At 48.1% G+C, this 27,467-nt stretch overlaps 1 protein-coding gene across 1 annotated transcript in view; it reads left to right on the plus strand.

The window, feature by feature from the left end:
• The window catches only part of LOC147115177 (fer-1-like protein 6), a 904,394-nt gene that overhangs the window by 866,327 nt on the left and 10,600 nt on the right, over nucleotides 1-27,467 (plus strand). The window contains exons 3-8 of the mRNA XM_085993508.1: nucleotides 159-279; nucleotides 14,861-14,915; nucleotides 15,020-15,151; nucleotides 17,085-17,147; nucleotides 20,023-20,101; nucleotides 26,293-26,452. Of these exons, the coding sequence (XP_085849634.1) occupies nucleotides 159-279; nucleotides 14,861-14,915; nucleotides 15,020-15,151; nucleotides 17,085-17,147; nucleotides 20,023-20,101; nucleotides 26,293-26,452 (610 nt within the window). The remainder of the gene's footprint in view (nucleotides 1-158; nucleotides 280-14,860; nucleotides 14,916-15,019; nucleotides 15,152-17,084; nucleotides 17,148-20,022; nucleotides 20,102-26,292; nucleotides 26,453-27,467) is intronic.

Below are 27,467 nucleotides of genomic sequence, written 5' to 3' on the forward strand. Positions count from 1 at the left end.
GCAAAACCTCTCGTTCTCTACCAGTCGAAACCTTCACCTTAGCAAGAATGTAGTCATTTCCCCGCCACCCTCAAACACGTATTGAGAATTTGAGATTATTTAATATTAAAACTTTAACATATGCTGAAATACGAGTGCTGGTTGTGATTGATTCCCAGGTGATCAAGATGACACTGACAGTGTGCTGGACAACCCTGGAGTCATTGGTCAAGATATTGATGGAACCAGTATTGAAATTCCATCCAGCAGTTCCTCCAGTAATATTTCTCACAGAAAAAGGTAGGTGACTCCAGTATAGTAAACCTTTCGCCCAGTGTGCAGATGGTAGCTTCACATTTCAGAAATTATAAGCATGTACAACGTGTGAGCAAAATTTGTTTGGCAAAATCTGAGGCTGAACCTGAAGGAAAAAAAATTGCAGGGCTACGGGGAAAGGGCAGGGGAGTGGGACCAGCTGAAGCGCTCTTGCAGAGAGCCGGCACAGGCTCGACGGGCAGAACGGCCTCCTTCTGTGCTGTAAACATTCTATGATTCTACTTCTACCTCCGTAATATCGCCCATCTCTGCCCCTGCCTCAGCTCATCTGCTGCTGAAACCCTCATCCATGCCTTTGTTACCTCTAGACCTGACTATTCCCATGTTCTCTTGGATGGCCTCCCACCTACCACCCTCCATAAACTTGAGCGCATCCAATACTCTGCTGCCTGTATCCTAACTCGCACCAAGTCCCGTTCACCTATCACCCCTGTGCTCACTGACCTATAATGGCTCCCGGTCCAGCAACGCCCCGATTTTAAAAATTCTGAACCTTTTTTTCAAATCCCTCCATGGCCTCGTCCCTCCCTATCTCTGTAATCTCCTCCTGCCCTACAACCCTCAGAGATATCTGCGCTCCTTCAATTCTTGCCTGTTGCGCATCCCCAATTTTAATCGCTCCACCATTGACAGCCGTGCCTTCAGCTGCCAAGGCCCTAAGCTCTGGAATTCCCTCCCTAAGCCTCTCCACTTCTCTACCTCTCTTTACTTCTTGAAGACACTCCTTAAAACCTACCTCTTTGACCAAGCTATTGGGGTCACCTGTCCTATTATCTCCTTGTGTGATTCGGTGCCAAATTTTGTTTGATAACTCTCCTGTGAAGCACCTTGGGACATTTTACTGCATTAAAGGTGCTATATAAATGCAAGTTGTTGTTGTTGTTTGACATATAACAATGCATTTTTACTTTCCAGTATATATATAGAGAGACACTACTTCCAGGGACATTGCAAGTCTATTTAATGAAAGGAGGTGTTGGACAATGTAAAAGTGGTTTTTAATCAAGCTGTATTTAAACTAATAAATAACCCTTCAAAGATGGATAACAGTTAATTGATTGGCTAATGATATGGTTGTTTATTCCAGAGTAAATCTATATATATAAAAGGATAGTGGTGTCTGTCTGTCTGTCTGTCTGGGCATCACTCAAAAGTTATAGAGCGTACCTACACATATGTTATATCAAAAGAAAGGTTATGATTAGGAGGGTGTCCTAGGCATATTTACTTTTTGGTCAGACAAAAATTGTTCGGACAGTAGACAAAAAACGTTCAAAATTCTGCTCATTAGCGGTTGGCCAATCATACGGGGGAAATCCGCTCATTAGCATTGAGTGACGTGAAGGTTGACCAATCCGCGCGCTGCATCACGGGGGGCGTTTCATGGTGTTTGTGGGCTGGGCCTAATCCTTCAAACTGCCATTATTCAGGTGAGTGGCGGCCATTACAGACTGGCCGGGCCTGAAGCTCAAAAAATTTCTCTCTCTCTCTCTCTCCTCTTCCCTCTCTTCTTCCCTCTCTCTCTCTCCCTTTCACTCTCTCTCTCTCTCCTTCCCCCTCTCGCTCTTGCCATGTGTGCGGGACCGGCAAAACCGGGGCTTTCCAACGAGCCGTCCCCGACCGCAATCGGACACGGGAGTCCACAGTGAAAGGCGTTCGTCTGCCGCCCGGCCAACCGGGTCCAAAGGCCCGCCGCGTTAACCGTCAGGAACCCCGGGCTCGCTTCGGAGTGCTGGGCACCCGGCCTCCCGTTGTCGGACTGACTCCGTTCTGGTACCGAGGTGAGTCCGGCCGGACCTGAGGCGCTAGGGAGGGAGAGGGGAGGGAGAGGGGAGGGAGAGGGGAGGGAGGGAGAGAAAGGAAAGGAGGGAGACGGAGGGGAGGGAGGGAGAGAGAGGAGAGGGAGGGAGAGGGGGAGGGGAGGAGAGGGGAAGGGAGGGAGGGAGAGGGGAGGAGAGGGGGAGGGAGGGAGGGAGGAAGAGGGAGAGGAGGGGGAGAGGAGGGAGAGGAGAGGGGAGGGAGCGAGAGGAGAGGGGGAGGGAGAGAGAGAGGGGGAGGGGGAGGGAGAGAGAGGGGGAGGGAGAGAGAGAGGAGAGGGGGAGGGAGAGGAGAGGGGGAGGGAGAGGAGAGGGGGAGGGAGAGGAGAGGGGGAGGGAGGGAGAGGAGCGGAGAGGGGGAGGGAGAGGAGAGGGGGATGGAGGGGAGAGGAGAGTGACCAGCCCACCAGTCTCATAACCAGTTTTACAAAAAAGCCTGGCATTTGTGGGCAGGGCCTAATCCTTCAAACTGCCGTTACTGAGGTGAGTGGCGGCCATTACAGACCGGCCGGGCCTGAAGCTTTAAAAATTTCTCTCTCTCTCCTTCCCCCCCCCCTCTCTCTCTCTGCTCTTCCCTCTCTTCTTCCCTCTCTCTCTCTCTCCTTCCCTCTCTCGCTCTCTCTCTCTCTCCTTCCCTCTCTCTCTCTCTCTCTCCTTCCCCCTCTCTCTCTCTTGCCGTGAGTGCGGGACCGGGAAAACCGGGGCTTTCACACGAGCCGTTCCCAACCGATATTGGCCATGGGAGTCCGCAGCGAAAGGCGTTCCACTGCCGCCTGGCCAACCGGGTCCAAAGGCCCGCCGCGTTTACCACGAGGAACCCCGGGCTTGCTTCGGAGCGATGGGCACCCGGTCTCCCGGTGCGGTGTCGGATATGCTCCGTTCTGGTACTATGGTGAGGAGAGGGAGAGGGAGAGAGAGGGAGAGGGAGGGAGAGAGAGCGGGGGAGGGAGAGAGAGCGGGGAGGGAGGGGAAGAGAGAGAGGGCCAGGGAGAGAGAGGGGGCAGGAGAGAGAGGGGGAGGGAGAGAGAGAGGGTGAGGGAACTTCCCGCCGACCTCACAAAATGGCGGCCACCCTTCTTCACCCGCAGTCTCTCTCTCTCTCTCTCCCCCCCCAGTCTCTCTCTTCTCCCCCCAGTCTCTCTCTCTCTCTCTTCCCCCCAGTCTCTCTCTTCCCCCCAGTCTCTCTCTCCCCCCCAGTCTCTCTCTCTCTCTCTCCCCCCCCCCAGTCGCTCTCTTCCCCCCAACTCTCTCTTCTCCCCCCAGTCGCTCTCTTGATCCCCGGGCCTCTCTGTCCCCCCAGTCTCTCTCTCTCTCTTTCCCCCTCTCTCTCTCTCTCCTTCCCACACAGACAGACAAACTCATTTATATATATATATAAAAATTATTTCTACTTTTTTCATAACAACATGCCCTCAAAAAACCCTCGGCACCGCCGGGCACTCCAGCTAGTGTTAAATACAAAAGAACAGATGGATGGAATCATGAATCCTTTGAGTGACACCAACACTCTACAGAACAATGGGGAGTCGTGAGCTGGAATGTCAAACCATTGGCAAAGTGCCATTTAAATACAAATGAGTCATTTAAGTAAAATTATTTCAAGCTATGTGATCAGTAGAAGTAGAAGAAAGTGAAAACATACTTCGTTCCGTTATTCATAGACACATATAACTTTAGTACAAAAAAGAGCAAGTTCCTCACTGGAATTTGACAGCCTACTAGTTTATTACTTTCTTTATAATTTTTGATACAGGTCTGTGATTACGAAGGTGATGAACATCAGTTTTTGAAAAGTTGAACACTTTTCCATTTATTTGCACCTAGCACCAGGATTGAGGATTAGATAGGATGGCTTTCTAATTTTTTGACTTTGTGGTTTCAGTGGGGAGCCTTGCACACCAATAGCGTGTAACAGGCTCTGATGCTCCTGGAGAGGAGCTGTGTTTGCAGGGAGCGCTGGTCAGGAAATTGCGGGTCCCCAGACTATGATTTTCAGTCCATTTAAATTAACAAAATATGTAAATGAAGGGAGGGGAGGGCACCGTCCTGTACACAATTTCCTAATGTTTGTACCAGCTTGACTTTGTGTTAGCACTCTGACCTCTGAGTCTCAAGGTTGTGGTTTCCTACTCCATCACAGCACATAATCTAGGCTAGCACCTCAGTGCCATAATGACGGAGTATTTTATTGTCAGAGATGCTGTCTTTTGGATGAATTGGTACGCTGCAGCCCCATCTGTCCCCTCAGGTGGACGTAAAAGATCCCATGCCACTATTCGAACGAGAGCAGGGGAACGCTTAATGGCGTCTTCAACATTTATCCTTCAACTGACGCCACTGCAAAACAACACTACACTTAAAGTGTAATTCATTGGCTGTGAAGTGCTTTGAGACATCCTGAGGACAAGAAAGGTGTTCTATCGATGCATGTTGTTTTTTATGGGTGCACGATGCTCAGTGATATGTGTGCCCATTGCATAGTGGATGTCCAGGCCTCCCAAACAATTGGAATCATACAGTAAAATCCTACTGTGTATGTATTCAGGACATTTCTTGATTTTTGTTTTGCCTTTTTTCTTGCTGTCACTTAGTTTCTGAGGAGCACATGTAAAAACTGCTCTGTTGTGTCTTTTCTCTCCTAAAGCTCCATTGCTGCCACCAACGGGCTTCCCAGTGGGAATCCTTTTCTGGGAGGAGTTAGTGGAAGACCAATGGAGGGATGCCAAGCAGGTCCACCAGAATCAGATATATGTTTTGTGCCTATATCCTCGAACCCTCACACGCAAAAGGAAGTGCACATACCTCGCTTTGGCAGAAGCTCTAATTCTCAAAGAAAGCTGTGACAGCAGTCCCAGTGCCACAAATATGATACGTAATTGAGTCACAAACTATACTGATGGAAGGTTTTTCCGAAACACCCCAAACGCAGTGGGGGTGAAATTGGTCTTTTGTGGTAGCGCAGAGCAGGTGAAAGCAAATCGACAGCCCGTTTTAAAACCCCGCCCCCATTAGGGAAAAGAAAATCGGGCTGGAGGTAAAACGAGCTGCTGATTGGTTATCGCCTGCCTTACTACTGCCGAAGACTAATTTAACCCCCATTACGTCTTGCTTTCTGTGGTACTGCATGAAAGGTGACCAACAGCCAACACAACCAGATTGGGCACATCTGCCAAGATGCCCCCAATAGCTGGGGATGTAGCTCAGTGGCAGAACATTTAAGGCAATTGCCAAAAGAACCAGAGGCGAGAGGAGGAGAATTTTTTTACGCAGTGAGTTGTGATCTAGAATGCGCTGCTTGAAAGGATGACGGAAGCAGAGTCAATCGTAACTTTCAAAAGGGAATTGGATATATACTTGAATGGGAAAAAAATTGCAGGACTATGGGGAAAGAGCAGGGGAGCGGGACAAATTGGATAGCTCTTTCAAAGAGCCGGCACAGACACGGCGGGCCGATTAGCCTCTTTCTGTGCTGTCTCACTCCATGTTTGCAGCCATTGGCTCACCTACTTGGCACAGGCTCTGGATCAGTGGAGAACCAACTACAGAGCTGTACCATCTACTGCAAGGACCCCTTCAGCTAATTTGCATCATAGAGCTGTCACTGCTAGAGACTGTTTGGGTCAGCTGCAGACTTCAACTTGCCCCGACTTCATTCCAGAAAGGCTATAATACCAACTTAGCGAATGTGATGTGGAATGACAAATGAGGTCACCTTCCTCAGAACCACCCCTTGCAGCATCGTCTCCAGTTTGGAAGCCATCAGGCAGGAGGTTGAGTGCCGAGCAGCTCGATCACTTGCCTGCAGACTCTGGTCTGCATGCTGGGTTTCCTTTCTCTTCACTTTTGCCTGTCACATCTTAGCCCTCTGTCCCTGCAGCAGTAGCTAAGCCTGCAGGGCTGAAATAACTTTCAAACCTTTTCTAAGGCTGCAAGGGCTCCTATTGTCTCCTATTCTGAAACTACCCTTCAATTGTTTGCATCTGTTTACGTTTCCTCAACACCACTATTTTCTGCTCCCTGCACAAGTCCAAATCTGCACCTGAAGCCATGTGTTATTATGATAATGAGCTGACTTCATTAAATTGCTCGCAATACAGTGAGCTTCACTTTGGGTGAGCTTTGCATTAAGGGGTAAACTATCCATATCAGAAAATCCGAAATAACAACAGAAAATGCTGGAAAAACTCAGCAGGCCAGGCAACATCCGTGGAGAGAAATTAGAGTCTATCGGCTGAAAATTCAGTAGCCTTAGCGCCTCATTTGAGGCGCTAGAGGGCCTTGCGCCGGAGTTATGGCCAGTAGTGAAATTCCCTGGGGCCCTAAATCGGCGTTGCTCCGGTAGCGCTGCGCCGGCACCGATGACGTCATCGGTGTGCGCAGCGTCCCGGTTGCCGTGGTAACCCGCCCGAACTCCGAAATTGAGTTGCGGCCGCCTCGCCCGTGGCAGCCGCAACCAGCGTTTTGTCAGAGGTGCCTTACTGCAGTTAGCGCCGGCGCATTAAAGGCCCCGCGGCAGCCGGCCGCTTTCCCGCCGGCCGCCTGCCCGCAGCTCCCTCCCCGGACTTCTCTCCCCCCCCCCCCCGCCCCCCGGAACAGATGCAAGCCCGGCACTTGTCCGAGGTGCCGGGCTCATTTTTAAGCAGATTTGCGCGGGCCGCGGCCGGGTGCAGGCAGCTCCTCCTTAACGGAAGGAGGAGGCCTGCACTTCCCCAGCCTGCCGCACCGCATCGGCTGCCGCAGCGCCGGAATTGCGACGCGAAACAGCAGTTAGCGCCCTTTTGCAGGCGCTAAGACCCTTCAGTAGCGCCGGCAGCTGTTTGGGCGCGGCGCCACTGAATTTTTGGCGCGCGCAGGGGACTTAGCGCTGGCACTACTTTCCGGCGCTAAAGCCCTGGCTAAGCCAAAACCCAATTTCTAGGCCAACGTTTCGGGTCAAAACCTTTTATCAAGACTAAAGAGGCACAGGGAATGAAATAGATTAAGAGGCCGGGCTGGGAGAGAACAAAAGAGAAGAGGAGACATTAAGAGGTATTCAAAACGAGACGAGATGGTGATAGGACTAGTGGAGACAAAAGACAGCTATAGATTAGGTGTGAAATGCGCTGGCAGAGTGGGAGACAGCTGCCATGTGGGAGAGAGAAAAAAAAAGGAAAGGGGGGAAGGGAAAAACCACAACAAAGGTGTGGATAAAAAATATAAGTAAAAATGTAATAGGGGCCGAGGTTATGATCTGAAATTGTTGAACTCGATATTGAGTCCGGAAGGCTGCAAAATGCCTCATCAGAAGATGAGTTGCTGTTCCTCGAGTTTACGTTGAGCTTCCGTGGAACAATGCAAGAGCCAAAGGACGGTGAGGTCCGAGTGGGAATGGGGCGGTGAATTAAAATGACAGGCGACCGGAATCTCGGGGTCACCCTTAAGAACTGAACGGAGGTGTTCCGCAAAGCGGTCACCCAATCTGCGTTTGGTCTCCCCAATGTAGAGGAGACCGCATCGTGAGCAGCGAATACAGTATACTAGATTGCAAGAAGTACAAGTAAATCACTGTTTCACCTGGAAGGGGTGTTTGGGGCCCTGGACAGTGGGAAGGGGGGAGGTATAAGGGCAGGTGTTACATCTCCTGCGCTTGCACGGGAAGGTGCCAGGCGAAGGGGAAGGGGTGCTGGGGGTGATAGAGGAGTGGACTAGGGTGTCTCGGAGGGAGCGGTCCCTACGGAATGCTGAAAGGGGAGGGGAAGGGAAGATGCGTTTGGTGGTGGGATCACTTTGGAGGTGGCGGAAATGGCGGAGGATGGTCCGTTGAATGTGGAGGCTGGTGGGGTGAAAGGTGAGGACAAGGGGAACCCTATCGTGGTTCCGGAAGGGAGGGGCAGGGGTGAGGGCAGAAGTGCAGGAGATAGAATGGACATGGTCGAGGGCCGTGTCAACCACGTTAGAGGGGAATCCTCGGTTGAGGAAAAAGGAAGACATGTCAGAAGCACTGGTGTGGGAGGTGGCATCGTCGGAGCAGATGCGGCGGAGACGGAGAAACTGGGAGAATGGAATAGAGTTGTAGTGTATGTGCCTTTAAGAGACCCAGGTGTGCTGTAATGCCGGTAATTGCCACTCAGGCTATATAAGCCTGTATATTGTGTATATCCGTTAGAACCCCCCCCCAGACTTTGCTTAGTAAATACCTATGAACCAACTCCTGTCTTCAGTGTCTTTATCAACACACGGACACTACAGTGGCGACGAAGTGGAAACGGACTTACCTGCAATTCGGCAGCACCTCAAGGACATCAATTCCTTGGGCGTCCAGAAGACTCAAGGAAGTGAGAGAAGCTGTGGTTTCACCAGCTGGCCAAGCTGGTGGCAGGTACTGCGCTAATCCTTCCTGGGCGTCAGGCTGGGGCTCCAGCGACTGGCTCTACAGCTGAGACAGGCAGCGAAATCGGAGGCAAGCAATAACGGACTGGGAGGGAGCACTCGGGAGACGGCCGGCGCGGCAAGCAGGTCAGCGTTCAGACCTGGAGAGAAACTCCGACGGGAACGAGTCTCCAACAGTAAATAAAAATTAAAAAAAAGAACGGAAACCGCAGTAAACAGCGTTGTCATCGGCAGCAGCGGCGGGAAAGCGCGGGAAGCGCCATATCTTTGCTGCAGAAAAGAAAAAAAAGCACGGGAAGCGCCATATCTTTTCTGAAATGCCTAAGTCTGGCAATATTGATGCTTTTGATAGCAAAATAGAGGATTGGACCACATATGTGGAAAGAGTAGAGGTATATTGCACTGCAAATGGAATAGAAGATGAAAAAAAGCTTCAGTACTTCTGAACTTAATGGGCGCAAAGGCATATGGGCTGTTACGAAATTTAATCACTCCAGCCAAACCAAAGGACAAGAATTTTAAAGAAATTGTTGATACCCTGCAGGAGCACTTAAACCCAACACCGCTGCTGACAGCGGAACGATTCAAGTTCTTCAAGAGAAATCAACACAAAAATGAAAGTAACGTTGATTACCTAACCGAATTAAGAAAGCTATCAAAGTACTGCCAATTCGGGGCAGGACTATCAGATTATCTTCGAGACAAATTCGTTTGCGGTCTCTTAAGTGAAGGAACACAAAAAAGGCTGCTTTCTGAAAAAGATTTAATATTGGGCAAAGCTTTCAGTATGGCTGTATCATACGAAGCAGCAGCAAGAGGAGCTGCAGAGATACAACAAAAGACACAGGACTTCGGCACCCATGAAATGACACAGGGTTTCGAAAGATGTTATCGCTGCGGCAGGTCCACCCATAACCAGAGGGACTGCTGGTTCAAGGACAAAGCATGCAGGCAATGCGGAAAGATTGGACACATTGCACGGGTATGCCGATCTGGACAAAATAAATCCACAGACAGAAAAAAAAAAATCAATAAAGAAAAGTACAGGAAGGTACAAATGATGACGGACAGTAGCTCCAAAGACCAGAAGAGCGATAGCGACTCCGAAAACAAGAGACTAAGCTGTCTCAAATTACATAATGTACTTGACAAAGATGATTACCAAACCATTTGGGTTACCCTCATGATAGCAGGGTCCCCAGTTAAAATGGAGCTAGATACAGGATCAGCTCTAACCGTAATAAATCGACGGGATTACGAGAGGCTATTTTCGCATATACCTCTAAAAGACACATCCATTATCTTAAAAACATATACGGGGCAGAAAGTATACCCCAAAGGAAAAATAAGGGTGCCTGTTGTATACAACGGCAAAGAAATACTAAAGTTGTATTTATACATTCTACAAGATGGTGGTCCACCGTTGTTGGGACGTGAATGGATCAGAAAGATACGTTTAGACTGGCACTCCATTCAGGCACTGACGGTGACCAGTAAGGAAAAAAACAATGATGACATCATACCTGAACGATTAAAAGACATCTTGGCCAACGCCAAAGAAGTGTTTCAAGAGAAACTAGGAACCTTGAAAGGCATCACCGCCTCAATAAAAGTGGAAGATGCAGCAATTCCCAAATTTTTTAAAGCAATACCGGTGCCATACGCAATACGTCCAGCAGTCGAGGCAGAGCTGGAGAATTTGGAAAAAGCAGGCGTATTATCCAAAATAGATTGGAGCGAGTGGGCAACACCCATCGTTCCAGTCATGAAAAAAGCATTGAATAAAGATAAATCTGAAGAACAGAGAAAAATTCGCATCTGTGGAGACTTCAAGGTGACTGTAAACCCAGTCCTTCACACAGTACAGTATCCTCTTCCGAGGATAGAAGATATTTTCGCCTCACTATCCGGAGGGAAACGTTTCACCAAAATTGACTTAGCACAGGCATATCTACAGATGGAGGTTGAGGAGGCCTCTAAAAAGTATCTCACGATAAACACACACAAAGGCCTGTACCAGTACAATCGACTGGTTTTTGGAGTAGCATCAGCTCCAGCTATCTGGCAAAGAGCTATGGAGCAAGTCCTGCAAGGGATTCCAGGGACTCAATGCTACCTAGACGACATCCTTGTAACAGGAGAAAACGACAACGAGCACCTTGCCAATTTGGAGCAGGTGCTCACTAGGCTGAAAGAACGGGGCCTATGAGCGAATCGCCCCAAGTGCGAATTTTTCCAAAATCAGATATCATATTGTGGCCACATAATTAATAATGAAGGGTTGCATAAGTCACCTGAAAAAATTGAAGCGGTCATAAAAGCCCCAGCACCTGAAAATGTTTCACAATTAAGGTCGTTCCTGGGATTAATAAATTACTATCATAAATTTTTACTGAACTTATCAACTCTTCTACACCCTCTTAATGAACTTCTACAAACAGGAGTGATTTGGAATTGGAACGAAGACTGTAAACGTGCCTTCCATAAATGCAAAGACTTAATCACATCCGAAGAAGTTTTAGCTCATTACAACCCATCACTGCCAATCAGACTGGCGTGCGATGCATCCCCTTACGGCATAGGAGCAGTATTATCCCATAAATTCCCTGATGGCTCAGAACGGCCGATAGCTTTTGCGTCACACTCATTAAACTCAGTTGAGCGTAACTATGCCCAAATCGACAGGGAAGCACTCAGCCTGGTATGGGGAGTGAAGAAATTCAACCATTACCTACACGGACAAAAATTTACCTTGTTGACTGACCATCAACCCCTCATCTCCATATTCAACCCTAAAAAAGGTGTTCCCATTATGACAGTGCAAAGGCTACAGAGGTGGTCCCTTTTTCTAGGGGCACACCAATACAACATAGAATACAAAGGATCAAAACAGCATGGGAATGCTGATGGTTTATCGCGCCTACCGTTGCCAACGGTAGAAGAGGCACCTACAGTAGACCCAGTAGAGATGTTCCACTCTACCATAGTGGAATGTCTACTAGTAACAAATTCTGCCATTGAAAGGGAGACGAGAAATGACCCGACTCTCTCACGGGTCTACGATTTAACAGTGAAGGGATGGCCAGCACATGGCGAACCACTGTTGCCAGCATTCTCGCAAAGAAGAGAACAGCTGTCAGTGTGCCGAGGAACCTTGATGTGTGGATCCAGAGTGGCAATTCCACCCAAACTCCAGGATAAAGTGCTAAAGGAGCTTCACGAGGGGCACCTGGGTGGAGTGAAAATGAAGAACCGAACTAGGGCATTTGTATGGTGACCAGGTATCGATGGAGACATCGAAGAAATGACCAAGAGCTGCCTAGGATGCCAGAAGGTCCAAAACGCTCCACCACAAGCCCCTCTACATCCATGGGAGTGGCCCTCATCTCCCTGGTAAAGGGTGCACATCGACTTTGCTGGTCCATTTATGGACTCAATGTTTTTAATCGCGGTTGATGCACACTCCAAGTGGCCGGAGGTAATAAAGATGTCCTCCACCACCACGGAAAAAACCATCACAGTATTAAGGACCATATTTGCCAGGAATGGGCTGCCGGAACAGATATGTTCTGATAATGGACCGCAATTTGTGTCCGAAGAATTCAGAAAGTTCTTAAAAAACAATGGGGTTAAGCACTACACGTCCGCCCCATACCATCCCGCCACCAATGGATTGGCTGAAAGGTTTGTCCAGACCTTCAAGAAGGCCATAAAGGCCATGGGTAATGAAGACATAAAACTTCAGCACAAGGTGGATAACTTCTTATTCGCATACAGGAATGCAACACATATGGTTACCAACCAAACTCCCGCCATGATGTTCTTCAATAGAAACCTAAGATATGCCGGCTGGATTTGGTCAAGCCCAACATCAGAAGGGACGTGGAGAACCGGCAGTTTCAAGGCATGAATGAAAGGCCGACTAGAACCTTCCAGATAGGTCAACAAGTTTTGGCCCGGGACTACCGTACCGAGAAATGGCAGCCTGGAACTATCTGCACACGACTAGGACCACTGATGTATACCGTGGACATCGGAGAAAGCATAATAAGGTGCCATGCTGACCAAATCATAAAGTCATCCGAAAAGGGACAACCTACACCACAACTGTATACATCTAACGATGAAGTAGAGATACCCATATCTACCTCCGATCCGGTGATACTGGAACCCGATGAACCCAACACTGGCATTCAAGCCGAATCAGCCTTGCCAGAAGAACCTACTACACCACCAGAAACTGCTACAGCCCCGAGGCGTTATCCAGACTGAGTCAGGAAGCCTCCTGAGAGATTGACTTATAATTAATTAACTACAGCAATGTATATTATTTTGCTTATAACATGTAATTAATAATTACTTAAAATATGATGTACTGGTTAGCTAAAAGGGGAGGAATTGTAGTGTATGTACCTTTAAGTGCCCCAGGTGTGCTGTAATGCCGGTAATTGCCACTCGGGCTATATAAGCCTGTATATTGTGTATATCCGTTAGAACCCCCCCCCAGACTTTGCTTAGTAAATACCTATGAACCAACTCCTGTCTTCAGTGTCTTTATCAACACACGGACACTTCAAGAGTCCTTACAGGAGGCGGGGTGGGAGGAAGTGTAGTCCAGGTAGCTGTGGGAGTCAGTGGGCTTGTAGTGAATATTGGTCAATAACCTATCCCCAGAGATGGAGACGGAGAAGTTGAGGAAGGGAAGGGAAGAGTCAGAGATGGACCATGTGAAGGTGAGGGAAGGGTGGAAATTGAAGGCAAAGTGAATGAAATTGCCTAGTTCAGGGCGAGAGCAGGAAACGGCACTGATACAGTCATCAATGTATCGGAAAAAGAGGTGAGTCTCCACTAGTCCTACCACCATCTTGTCTCGTTTTGAATATCTCTTAATGTCTCCTCTTCTCTTGTGCTCTCCCAGCCCGGCCTCTTAATCTATTTCATTCCCTGTGCCTCTTTAGTCTTGATAAAGGGTTTTGACCTGAAACGTTGATTCTAATTTCTCTCCACGGATGTTGCCTGGCCTGCTGAGTTTTTCCAGCATTTTCTGTTGTTATTTCGGATTTCCAGCATCCACAGTATTTTGCTATCATATCAGAAAATCTACTCTTTGGTGTCCAGTCACCATTTTCTGTGTGTGCTTTGGTGCCATGAGCTTAAGATCTTGCTTAAGTTCTCTTCCCAACACTTACCAGCCTCACAATATTATGCATGAGAAAAAAAAACGCATTCAAAATAAATTAAACTATCTGCCACACTAATTAAAACAATAATGTACTTGGTTCATGTATGGCTGCCATAAATCTTTCCTACCTACTCAATTTTGGAATCTTTAGTTAAAACAAGTACTTAATGCCCAGCAAGTAGATACCATTCGTAGATTGAGGTTATTATCACGACTTGCTGAGACTGACAGGGATTGGTTAAAGTCACAAACCTTTGAGCCATATCTCCTTGGGATATTTGTTTCCATACTTTGGACGATTACTTCTAATACTCGAATGCATGCATATTTATCAAATGCATTTCCTTACTTTGCATCTAGAGGTTACTACTTTTTCCTTACCATTTGACTGGAGGGGTGTCCTCCCTGAAAGAGGACACCTATTGATATACTCCTGATTGAGCAATTCCTCAGTCCATTCAAAATAGGACCCCTTTATCATCTACACATGTTTCATGTTCCCAACGCACATTCTGTTTTGCATGATGTCGGGAGTGGAAAAAAGAAGAGCTTAAAACACTAGCTGATTTTAAACCAGGACGAGCACAAAACTATTTCCTTCCCAATAACTATTTTCTAGGGGGTCACAAATTTATGTTGTATAAGGCTAGATCTAGGTTAGATGTCAGGAGGTGGTTCTTTTCCCAGAGAATAGTGGACCTCTGGAACAGGCTGCTGTCCCGTGTGGTGGGCGCGGACTCACTGAATTCCTTCTAGCGAGAGCTGGATTTGTTTCTGGCTGGGGCGGAGATCACCTCTTACAGAAGGTAGGTGCTGCAGGCAATTCAGGGCCAGAGTGATCTCCTGGTCTCGTTTCGATCGCCCAGATGGATCGGAGAGGAATTTCCCAGATTTTTTTCCCCCCCCAAATTGGCCTAGGTTTTTAAAATCTGTTTCTTTGCCTCTCCCAGGAGATCACATGGTTTTGGGTGGGGTGGAGAGTATATGTTGTGATAAACAAGGTATCGCAATTGAGTGGGACAGGCTCGATGGACCAGATGGTTTTTACCTGTCCGTCATTGTTTGTAATATGAGCAGACTGTAATTAGTTATTGATTTGAGTATTTTATTTACTTTACAAAACTTATGCAAAAATATGGATAATAATCACACTTCTTTAACAAAATATTTTGCACAGATCAAAACCAGTGTTTAAAATACAACCCACTGAAAGCAAGTCTCAACACTATCAGGTAAGCGAACATAGTAACTGATTCCAGTAGTTTTTCAATGATTGTTTGACGCATACAACTTGAAAACTTTTCACCAGAGAACTCATGCTTCCTGTGTCTAACAGATTGCCATTACGATCACTGAGGCGCGGCAGTTGGCTGGGGAAAATATTGACCCGACAGTAATAATTGAAGTCGGAGATGAAAAGAAGCAAACAACAGTGAAAGAGGCGACGAATGCCCCTTTTTACAATGAGGTAAAAGTATTGAATCACTCATCATGTCAATAAAGGCATGTCTGTTGTGAACAAATAATGGTGATTTAGCCTGTTGAGAGTAAGAGAGTTTAGACATTAGTTTTGAAAGGATCAGAATGGCTTTCAAAGTTCAAATAGCAATTCAGAAAAATATCCCTAATAAAAAAAAGAGGTGAATCTTCCCCAGGAGCGAATATGGGCAACTGGCTGGATGCCCGCTAGTCCCACCGGAAAGCCCGGTCCGTATAGAGGAAACCGAGCACCGGGGCAGTCTGCCAACATCAGGGCCGGCACAACATCAGATTGTCCGGTCGGTTCCTGGCGGGGTGGGAGGTGGACGGGAGAGCCATAGCGGCAGTGGTCCTGGCTGGGTTTGTGCAGCCTGGAGGAGCAGTCCTGCCCCTCTCAGCCCCACAAATGTCAAGAACAATTCATCTTTCAGGTCCTTGTCTGCCCAGCTGCCAGCTGATAGCGGGCGGAGTTTGCATGGCTCATCCCCCAGCGAGTTAAACCCAAAAATGACATTGGGTTTACATTGACGTCATAGGACTCCGATTTAAGTATTGCAATCAGCTGGGTGCCCTCCTCAGGACCCCAGCAAGATGGCGACGGCCACCGGTACGGCAGCAAAAGGATGGTTAAGTTCTTGCACTCCATTTTCATGTCACTACCATCCTGTTTCCACTGGAAGGGAGGCCTGAAAATTCAGCCCAAAAATCCTATAGGCAGTGCTTTGGAGCCCCTGTAGCCTGTGCCAATGTGAGGAAACCAAACACCCTGGGGCAGACTGCCCAAAATGGAAGATCATAGACTCGCTCCTGGGAATCTTCACACAGTGACTCACTGATCTTCACCATGTTGCTGTGGGGGATTACTGAGTGAAGATCAACTCTTCTCCCATAGGGATAGATGGAAGATTCCATAGAGCAGCTACAGCTACCTGGAAATTCCTGCGCACCGGGGTAATAGAGTGACATTGTCAGAGGACTGGAAGTTGGCTATCCCCCTCACACTGCACCCCCCCACACCCCCATTCCACACGATCTTCGCTTGTAATGATGTGTGAAACGGGAAGAAGAAAATATAACAAATATTCTGCAAAAGAAATTATTTTTATAGAATTGGGAATAGTAAAAGGACACTAGCAAAATACATAATCTCAGCTGCATTCTCTGATAATTGAAATAGAAGATTAGATGTGACAGCGGATGTGATATTGATTTTGATTTCATTTTGGAGAAAAGCTAGAAAACTCACAAAACACACAAATATAAATTGGTTGTGTTTAAAAGTAAATATAAATTAACATCCCAATTTTCCTCAGCTGTTTATTGTTTATATAAATTATTAAAACATAAAATAAAATATGTTCCCTGTATCCTTGTTTCTGAAATAATGCAGAAACTTCCACTGCCGAATGAACATTTCATATCTGTGTTCATGTCTCTCGCACACATCCTAAAAATCAGTCATAATAAACAGTTAGTTTATTGAAGAGGCTATTTAGACAACAGCAATGTCAAACAGTGTTTAGTTATTTTAAAAAATCACTGTGGTTACATCTAAATTGTGTGGCATTATTAGTTAGCTTTTTACTTGAATTCTGTTCCTAGCATAATTACCTCAAACTCTCAAAGAAAGCAGCCTGTTTAAACAACTTAGCAATTGCTTTGCCATATAGGTAGTAAAGCAAAGAGCTTTTAGTTGCATTTCTATAGACAGCAAGACCAAGTTTATAACCTAAGAACAGTCAAAGGAGAAAAGGCCATTTGGCCCATCAAACCTGCTTCCTCTCGCGCCCTATTTGTCCAGGTTAATACACAGCTGCATTTTAGATGCTCCTGATATCTGTGTCAGTGTTGGACTGAACAATAGAATTGCATAGAATAGTTACTGTGACACGATTAATTACTTATTCATTCTATCTTTGCAGTACTTTGTGTTTGATTACATTGGTCCAGCAGATACATTGTTTGACAGAATCATTAACCTTTCAGTAAGTATTCGCATTATTATACACAATTTTAAATGACCTTTTGTAAATGATCAGATAAAGTTTTAACTGTCCAGTATACTCTAACTGAATGTTATTACAATTTAGGAAAAGAGAAGTTGGTTTGAAAAAGGTTTCCCCGCCCAAAAGTAGAAATATTCTCGCTGTGATTTAAAGAAACAGGGATAGTGTAAAATGGATAATTGCGAGTTTGTCAGCCCTTTACATCATTCCCGATTGTTATACCCATTGAAGGCAATAAGTGATGTAGAAGCGGGCTGCCAATTCACTATCGCCCGTTTTACAATATCGTACAAAGTCAAGATCTACCCCATAGAATCTAGGGCAGGGGAAAAAGTCCTTTGTGAACTAAGTGTAATAAAATTATAAACCCCTTTCCAAAGAACAGGTTTGATGATTATGTAGTGCACAGAGGAAATCTCTCCCCGGGTTTTTACATTCTTTAAAGAGATTTTAATCATTCAGCTGCTTTAGATTTTACCCAAGCATTGTATAGATTGGGATTGGCAGAGGAAACTCCTGGTATTTTGGCCAAATACTTGATAAATACAGTGTTAGATAGGAACAACTGAGCAATGCTCAGGCCATACACAATCACTTTTTATTGCAGTTAAAAAAAATTATTTGTGGCACTTACTCACCAATAACCTGCTCACCGATGCTCAGTTTGGGTCCCGCCGGGACCACTTGGCTCCAGGCCCCATTACAGCCTTGGTCCAAACATGGACAAAAGAGCTGAATTCCAGAGGTAAGGTGAGAGTGACTGCCCTTGACATCAAGCCAGCATTTGACTGAGTGTGGCATCAAGGAGCTCCAGTAAAATTGAAGTCAATGGGAATCGGTGGGGGTGGGGGGGCGTGGGGGGGTGGGGGACTCTCCACTGGCTGGAGTCATACCTAGCACAAAGGAAGATGGTTGTGGTTGTTGGAGGTCAATCATCTCACCCCCAGGACATCGCTGCAGGAGTTCCTCTGGGCAGTGTCCTAGGCCCAACCATCTTCAGCTGCTTCATCAATGACCTTCCCTCCATCAAAAGGTCAGAAGTGGGGATGTTCGCTGATGATTACACAGTGTTCACTTCCATTCACAACTCCTCAGATCCATGCCCAAATGCAGCAAGACCTGCATGCCATTCAGGCTTGGGATGATAAGTGGCAGGGTAACATTTGCGTCACACAAGTGCCAGGCAACGACTATCTCCAACATGCGAGAGTCTAATCACCACCCCTTGACATTCAATGGCATTACCATCGCCAAATCCCCCAACATCAACATCCTGGGGGGTCACCATTGGCCAGAAATTTAACTGGTCCAGCCACATAAATACAGTGGCTACAAGAGCAGGTCAGAGGCTGTGTATTCTGCGGTGAGTGTCTCACCTCCTGACTCAAAGCCTTTCCACCATCTACAAGGCACAAGTCAGGAGTGTGATGGAATACTCTCCACTTACCTGGATGAGTGCAGCTCCAACAACACTCAAGAAGCTCGACACCATCCAGGACAAAGCAGCCCACTTGATTGGTACCCCATCCAGCACCTTAAACATTCACTCCCTCCACCACCGGTGTACCGTGGCTGCAGTGTGTACCATCTACAAGATGCACTGCAGCAACTCGCCAAGGCTTCTTCGACAGCACCTCCTAAACCCGTGACATCTACCTAGAAGGACAAGGGCAGCAGGCGCATGGGCACACCACCACCTCCAAGTTCCCCTCCAAGTCACACGCCATCCTGATTTGGAAATATATCGGCCGTTCCTTCATTGTCGCTGGGTCAAAATCCTGGAACTCCCTCCCTAACAGCACTGTGGGAGTACCTTCACCACACGGACTGCAGCGGTTCAAGAAGGCAGCTCACCATCACCTTCTCAAGGGCAATTAGGGATGGACAATAAATGCTGGCCTTGCCAGCGACGCCCACATCCCAAAAATGAATTTAAAAAAAGACTAGGGGCTGAACTGGGAACTTTTTGGTCTAAATGGGTTCGAATCTAACTTCTCCCACCTGGCAGAAACCGGGCAGGAGGGGGTGGGGTCAGTTAAAATGAGATCAGTTACTTAAATCCCCCCCCTCCCTTAAATATGCAGATTGGGTCTGATGATGGCTTCCCCATAAGGCAAACCTGTCGGGAGCCTGGATACTTTAGGTTTCCTTGTGGGTCAGGAGGACCAAGAGTGGTCCTCCAGGCCTCACAAGGACGCTTTGGGCCTCCCTCGCCCCGGGAGCTCCCAACCTTACCCGCACCCCCCCCCCCAATTGCGACCAGAAAACACCCCCAGATCACCTCCAGAGGTCCGCCAGCTGCGGCCTCCTGCCGCCAAAATCCCTTTCTTGCCCGCCGGCCAGGTAATGGATCTGGTCAGATCCGATGGGACTTGGGGAACATTTATTCAAATATGGCCCGGCCATTCCAATCAGCTGGGCCTCCAGGTCCCCGGGCTCCCCGGGTTCGACTACCGCTTGTGGCTCATATGCACCGTACCCGCGCCCCCTTTAAAACCAGGGCCTGTGGTTCAGCATTTAGTAACAGAAGTATTATTTATAAGTAGTAATAACAGCATCATAACTATACAAATGAATTGTTATTTGATGAAATAGGGACATATTAAAGAAACCATGAAGATACCCACTGAATTCCATTCCTGAAAATTTATCTGTTTTTTGAAAATGGGCCCAAAGTCCAAACCTGAAAGTTTACCTTTATCACAAGAGTAAGGAACTGACAGCAGATGAACTGATCAAAGCTTGGGAATGTCCTATTTTTATCCGTTTTAACATTTCATTAATAAATGCCAAGTTTTTCAGTAAACCTTTTCACTCATTTGCTATTTTTCTAAATGCTGATGTGATTGTGCAGGTCTTGCATTCCAAATTGATCCGTGGAACGCTGATTGGAGCATTTAAACTGGATGTAGGAACAGTTTACAATGAATCAGGTACATTCAATTGTTGCTAATTTGAGGTTATAGGGAAGTTTTCCTGGGTCTCCTCCTGGGCACACTGGATCGCATGGGCGCATTGAATATCGGAAAACTGGACGTGTCAGAGTGCATGCCTGGAGGAAAATTGAGTGTTATGTTCGGACTCGCCCGATATTTCAGCCGGTCCAGTGCCGGACACAGGAAACTCTCCCCTCGCTAGGCGGGGTGTTCGGCCATGTCCAATTTTCTTCTCTACTGCCACTACCAACCCCAGGGAACACCATGAGAGGGATGGCAGTACAAAGATGGAAAGCTCACCAATCCCGCCCCCCCCCATCCCCCCATTCCCCACTTAGAGGGAGAGACTTCTTAACCTCCTCTTCCTGGCCAATTGGTTCACTGAGATTCTTCACTGAAATTTAAAAATAAATCTTTGGGCCTTTTTTGCCCTTTTACCCATGACTTCCTCTTCTTCTGTTGCGGGGATGTCTAAGGTGGCCATCGCAGCACTGTTGAATTTTGCTTCCTGGCAACAGCAGGCTCCCTCTCGGTGGCAGAGATGCCACTGGATGCTCATCCTGTATAGATTACCAGCCCTGATCCAGGAAAACGGGTAGAGGTCAGGGTGGTGTGTGGAAGTCCTGCCTGACCTTACCCCGGCGGCAAAACCGCCCGGGAGGAAAATTCAGCCCAAGTTATTAATTGATTTGTTTTTGGTGGTGGTGCTTAACGGGGGGATGTTAGCTGGGGCATCGGGAGAACTCCCTGCTCTTTTTTTTGAAATGGGAAAAGGGTCACTGGCCTAATTATAAAGTGTTCCAACCCACCGAGGCAAGAATCAGCAGAGACAACATCAGCGGTGATAATACATTGAAAACTGAGTCAGTTAGTGAGCAAACAATTTTATGTTCCTTTGGTTCCTTTTGTGGCCGGGCCTTCTGTTGCCTAGGCCCTGAGCTCTGGAATTCCCTCCCTAAACCTCTCTGCCTCGCTACCTCTCTTTCCTCCTTTAAGGCGCTCCTTAAAACCTGCCTCTTTGACCAGGCTTTTGGTCACCTGCCCTAATTTATTCTTATGTTGATCGGTGTCAAATTTGTTGTCTTATAACACTCCTGTGCAGCGCCTTGGGATGTTTTACTATGTTAAAGACGCTATATAAACACAAGTATTTGTGTTGTTGTTGGTTAGGGAACAGTGCATGGCCTTGGGGAGTTTTAAAGTTTCAGAATGAAATAGGTTGGAAATAAAGAGTAAAAATAATGATAATAAATAAGTAACAGACTTTACTGCAGCTTACTGATAACCAAGTTATCTCATATTTCTCTAATGCCTTTGCCAGAGCTCAGGTGACTGTGTGGCACTGGGTGTGGCGCTGGGGATGTGGTGCTGGGGATGTGGCGCTGGGTGTGGTGCTGGGTGTGTGGTGCTGGGTGATGTGCCTCAATAAATCCGAGACTCGATGTTAGCGAAACAAAACAAGGCTTTTATTGACTTAGAAGGTAACACACAGAGGAGAATGTATCTTCGATCCAGAGGTCTGCCGTACTGGATGTGCTGCAGGCTGGGCCAGCTTACATAGGAGCCAGGTATGGGCGGAGCCCTACACACAGTACAATACAATGGAAATGAAACTGAAACCAACCACAGTCACAGGCAGAGAAATACTGATGAGTGATGAATGGAATATTTCATCACATTCACCCCTTCTATAGATTTAGTCTGTTCGGGGGTTTGATAGTCCTCTGCGACCGACGTGGCTGTTGTGGTGCCACGGGTGTCGGCTGGGTGTCCCCGGTGGCCTCCTGGGTCTCTGCCGGGGGTGCCGCCAGGGTTGTTGAAGGGGTAGTTGGTGGGGGTACCGTTGGTCGATGTTCTTCCGGGGGTGATGAAAGAGTAGTGGGTGGGTAAGAATTGCTGTGGTCGTTGTTGCTGCTGTTGTCGTGGTTGTTGTCGTTACCGGCTGGGGCGACGTCTTTTATGGACACTGTGTCCTCCCTTCCGTCGGCGTGCCGGACATACGCGTATTGGGGGTTGGCGTGGAGTAGGTGCACTGACTCCACGAGAGGGTCCGTCTTGTGGCCCCTCACATGCCTTCGCACGAATACCGGACCTGGGGTGGAGAGCCATGACAGCATGGATACGCCTGAGGTGGATTTCCGGGGAAAGACAAACATTCGCTCGTGAGGCGTGGCATTAGTGGCAGTACACAATAGCGACCGTATCGAATGGAGCACATCTGGGAGGACTTCCTGCCAGCGGGAGATAGGGAGGCCTTTGGTCCTTAGAGCTAGAGTGACTGCTTTCCATACTGTCCCGTTCTCTCGCTCCACTTGACCGTTACCCCGGGGGTTGTAGCTGGTGGTACGGCTCGTGGCGATCCCCCTGGACAGCATGTACTGGCGTAGCTCTTCACTCATGAAGGACGCCCCCCTATCCGTATGGATGTAGCTCGGCATACCGAACAGGCAGAACAGGCTGTTGAGGCATTTAATGACCGTGGCGCTGGTCATGTCTGGGCAGGGGAAGGCGAATGGGAAACGAGAGTATTCGTCCACAATGTTCAGGAAGTAAACATTGCGGTCGACGGACAGGAGGGGGCCCTTGAAATCTAAGCTGAGCCGCTCAAAGGGCCGTGTAGCTTTGATTAAGTGGGCTCTATCTGGGCGGTAGAACCGAGGCTTGCACTCAGCGCAAGTGCGACAGTTCCTGGTCAGGGACCGAACTTCCTCAATCGAGTAGGGTAAGTTGCGGGACTTTATGAAGTGGACCAGCCGCGTGACCCCTGGGTGGCAGAGGTCATTGTGGAGGGTCTGTAGCCGATCCCCGGTGACGCTGGCACACATCCCTCGTGAGAGGGTGTCGGGGGATTCGTTAAGGGCCCCTGGCCGGTAAATTATGTCATAATCGAAGGTGGAGAGCTCGATCCGCCACCTAAGAATCTTATCATTTTTAATCTTCCCCCTCTGTTTATTATTGAACATAAACGCTACCGACCGCTGGTCGGTAAGTAGGGTGAAGCGTTTGCCGGCTAGGTAGTGGCGCCAGTGGTGCACTGCCTCCACGATGGCTTGGGCCTCCTTTTCTACGGAGGAGTGTCTGATCTCGGGCCCTTGGAGGGTCCTCGAGAAGAAAGCTACGGGCCGCCCCGCCTGGTTGAGGGTGGCCGCCAAGGCAAAGTCAGACGCATCACTTTCCACTTGAAAGGGAGTGTTCTCGTCCACTGCCTGTAGCGTGGCCCGCTCAATATCCTGCTTAATGCTTTTGAAGGCGGCATGGGCCTCAGCAGAGAGCGGAAAAGAGGATGCTTTCAAGAGGGGGCGGGCTTTGTCGGAGTAGTTGGGGACCCATTGGGAATAATAAGAAAATAACCCCAGGCACCTTTTCAGGGCTTTGGGAGTGTTGGGCAGGGGCAGCTCCCGTAGGGGGCGCAATCGGTCGGGGTCTGGTCCGATTTCCCCATTCTCCACCACGCTGCCTAGTATGCAGAGGCGCGTGGTGTTGTAAATGCACTTGTCCTCGTTGTAGGTGAGGTTGAGTTTTTGTGCGGTTTTCAGGAACCTCTCGAGGTTCGAGTCGTGATCCTGCTGGTTGTGACCGCAGATGGTGACGTTGTCGAGGTAGGGGAATGTTGCCTGCAAGTGGTGGTCATCGACCATGCGGTCCATCTCCTTCTGGAAGACCGAGACCCCATTCGTCACCCCAAAGGGGACTCTGAGGAATTGGTAGAGGCGTCCGTTCGCCTCGAAGGCGGTGTACGGGCGGTCCTCTGGTCTGATAGGGAGCTGGTGGTACGCTGATTTGAGGTCGATGGTGGAGAACACCCGGTATTGGGCGATTTGGTTCACCATTTCTGATATGCGGGGTAGTGGGTAGGCGTCTAGTTGGGTGTACCTGTTGATCGTTTGACTATAGTCGATCACCATCCGTTTCTTCTCGCTACCCCTTACCACCACCACTTGGGCGCGCCACGGGCTGTTGCTGCGTTCAATAATGCGCTCCTTCAGGAGCCTGTCTACCTCGGTCGCGATAAACCGCCTGTCCTCCCAGCTGTACCTCCTGCTTTTGGTCGCTATTGGCCGGCAGTTAGGGGTAAGGTTCGCGAATAGCGAAGGCGGCTTTACCTTCAGGGTAGCCAGACCGCACACTGTGAGGGGCGGCTGGGACCCACCATACTTGAGCGTGATGCTTTGGTGGTAGCACTGGAAATCCAGGCCCAAGATCACGCTCGCACATAGATTCTTCATGATTAGTACTTTAAAATTATCGTATACCGTTCCGTTAACGGACAATTGTACCGTGCAGTAACCCATAATGGTCGATGTCTGGGTTTTATCAGCCATAGAGATGGTACCCCGAGTAGGGACCACCTTTTGGGAGAGTTGTACCAGTTCAGGGTGGATAAAACTCTCCGTGCTTCCACTGTCAATTAAACATTTAACCCCGCACCCGTTTACCTCGATGTCCACCATTGATTTGGATAGCGGGTGCGGCCTGGTCTGGTCCACTGTGACCAATGCCACTGTAGGGCCCTGATCGAGACAAGGTGGCGTCCACGCTGTCTGCTCACAAGATGGCGGACCCCACGAGGTTGGGCAAGATGGCGTCCAAGATGGCCGCTCCCACGGCGCACACGCGGCGGTGGCGGGTTTTCCGGCGGGGTTCCCTCTGCACACCTTCCCGAAGTGCCCCTTCTTACCGCACTTAAAGCAGGTGGTGCCTTTCGCCGGGCACAGGTTTCTGGTGTGCTTCGGCTGCCCGCAGAAGTAGCAGTTGGGTCCACGACGCGTCGCGGCTGTCGTAGGGCTTCTGGGGGGAGAGCAGGGCCCTGACGGTGTCGGGCTGCCGGGCGGGGAAGATGCCTTCCAAGGTGGCGGCGTGGACGGCGCAGGCTGAAGAGTAGGCGTCCGAGTTTCTCTGGGCCACATCCAGGGATCGCGCTGTGTCCACAGCCTGTTTCAGGTCCAATCCCGTTTTTTCCAGCAGTCTCTGCCGGATGTAAGTGGAGCTGAGGCCTGTGATAAAGGCATCGCGAACAAGCTCGTCAGTGTACACTGCGGCTTTTACATTTTGGCACTTGCAGTCTTTGCCAAGCGTTTTCAGGGTGCCTAGGAACTCCTCCACCGATTCCCCAGGTCGCTGTGCGTGAGTAGCGAGCAGATGCCTAGCATACACCTCATTCGTAGGCTGCTGGTAATGCGCCTTTAAGATGTCGCAGGCGGCCGGGTACGTGTCGGCGTCTTGGATGAGGGGGTAAACCCGGTGGCTTACCCAATTCCGCAGAATTCCAAGTTTCATACTCGCAGCATCCGTAGCGTCTTTGACGGCTGCGGAATTGTCCAGGAAGAATTCCATACACATAAACCAGTGTCCGAAGCGTGCCGATGCGTCCGAAGCATGCTGGTCCAAATCCAAACGTTCGGGTTTCAAGAGTTGATCCATTGTGTTGAAAATTAAGTCAATAAAATTGATGTGCCTCAGTAAATCCGAGACTCGATGTTAGCGAAACAAAACAAGGCTTTTATTGACTTAGAAGGTAACACACAGAGGAGAATGTATCTTCCATCCAGAGGTCTGCCGTACTGGATGTGCTGCAGGCTGGGCCAGCTTACATAGGAGCCAGGTATAGGCGGAGCCCTACACACAGTACAATACAATGGAAATGAAACTGAAACCAACCACAGTCACAGGCAGAGAAATACTGATGAGTGATGAATGGAATATTTCATCACACTGGGTGTGTGGGGGTGCCTGAGATAATAAAGATTGAGTAAGATGGGACTCATTTACTGTACCAGACTTGTGAAGCCATGGAACCATCAAGCAATCTGCTTATGAATCATAAAGTTGTCTTGCAGTGTTTAATTTTAGCTTTCAAATTGGCTTCTTTTCGAAGTTTACATTTTTTCAAAAGCTTTAATTCATAATTATAAGGTTGAAAAGAACATAATGGCACTTTGAAGGTTGCTTTTCTGCTCAAAAAGGTAAAGGGAAGAGCTTTCTCCAGAGTCACCGATAGACCTGGAACTGTTTGTTTGTGTGCTATCCATTGTCTCGGCCAACAACCAATTGCCCCTGTGATCTGCTGGAGTGCTGCAGTAATTGCAGCAATACAATAAATATGCAATTCTGACTGTGGTTAGTCATAATTTAAGAAATGAATTAACATGAGCATACCGAATTAACTTTTTTTCTTGCTCTTGCTTCAGGCCATCAGTTCAATAACAAGTGGGCACCTCTTACTGATCCCAGTGATATCAAGACTGGGGTGAAAGGCTACCTTAAATGTGACATTTCTGTTACTGGGAAAGGAGATAGCATGCAACCTCCTCAGAAAACCAGTGAAGCTACTGAGGGAGAAATCGAAAAGTATGGCTACATTCTCATTCCTTTTGAGCAAATCGAACAAAAACAAAGTTGTGATAACAAGAGAAAATGCGGGAAATGCTCAGCAGGTCAGGCAGCATCTGTTGAGAGAGAAACAGAGTTAACGTTTCGGGTCGCTGACCTTTCCTCAGAACTGGAAGAAGCTGCATGGACAGAGAGCCAAGGAAAGGGGGAGGGGAGGAGAGAACAAAGGGAAAGGTCTGCGATAGGGTGGAAGGCAGGAGAGATTAAATGACAAAAAGGGCAAGGCAAAAGGGGGTGGTAATGGGACTAGAAAAGGAATAAAAGCTGGGTCCAGAGGAGCTGTAAATGGCAGCAGCAAAATAGCAGAGCGAGAGTGAAGCTTTGAAAATCTAGGAAAGCGGAGAAGGTTGCAGTGTCCCGGGAATGTGGCGGAGGAAAGGCAGTCGGACTCCAGGGGTGCAGACCACCCTACTGGCCATGTACCGATAGGGGGATCCTCGCCCAAAGCCCCAGCCTTCACCTCCTCCTCTCCCAGTGGCCCCGCTGCAGCGATCCTCCATTACCAACGCCTGCTGTCCCAGAGAAAGAACAACGTTGTGTTCAGCTTCAAACCTTTATGCAATTAAAAAGAAAGGAAAAACTGCCAGTGCTGGAAATCTGAAATTAAAAAAACCCATAATGCTGGCAATACATAGCAGGGCAGACAGCGTCTGTAAACAGACAACGATGGCTTAGTGTTTTATGCGTTGTCCCCTTGTTAAAACAGTCCCGATGAAGAGTACACCTGAAATGTTAACTTACTGCTTTGCTTTCAGACGTTAATAGATCTGTTGTGCATTTCCAGAATGTTCTATTCAAACCTACGTGCTCTTGCTCTTGGATTATAATGTAACGTTTTAATAGGTAAAACATGAGACTTTTCAATGCAGGAATAAAATGTGTTTACTGTTTGTTCGTGTGAAAATTTACATCATGAAAAGTATTTGTTTTTCAACTAAATTAATGTTTTTTTCTTGAGATGGTGAATCTGTAT

This window comes from Somniosus microcephalus, chromosome 7, assembly GCF_052327205.1.
Source record: "Somniosus microcephalus isolate GS21.2 chromosome 7, FLI_Smic_1.0, whole genome shotgun sequence".
Lineage (NCBI taxonomy): Eukaryota > Metazoa > Chordata > Chondrichthyes > Squaliformes > Somniosidae > Somniosus > Somniosus microcephalus.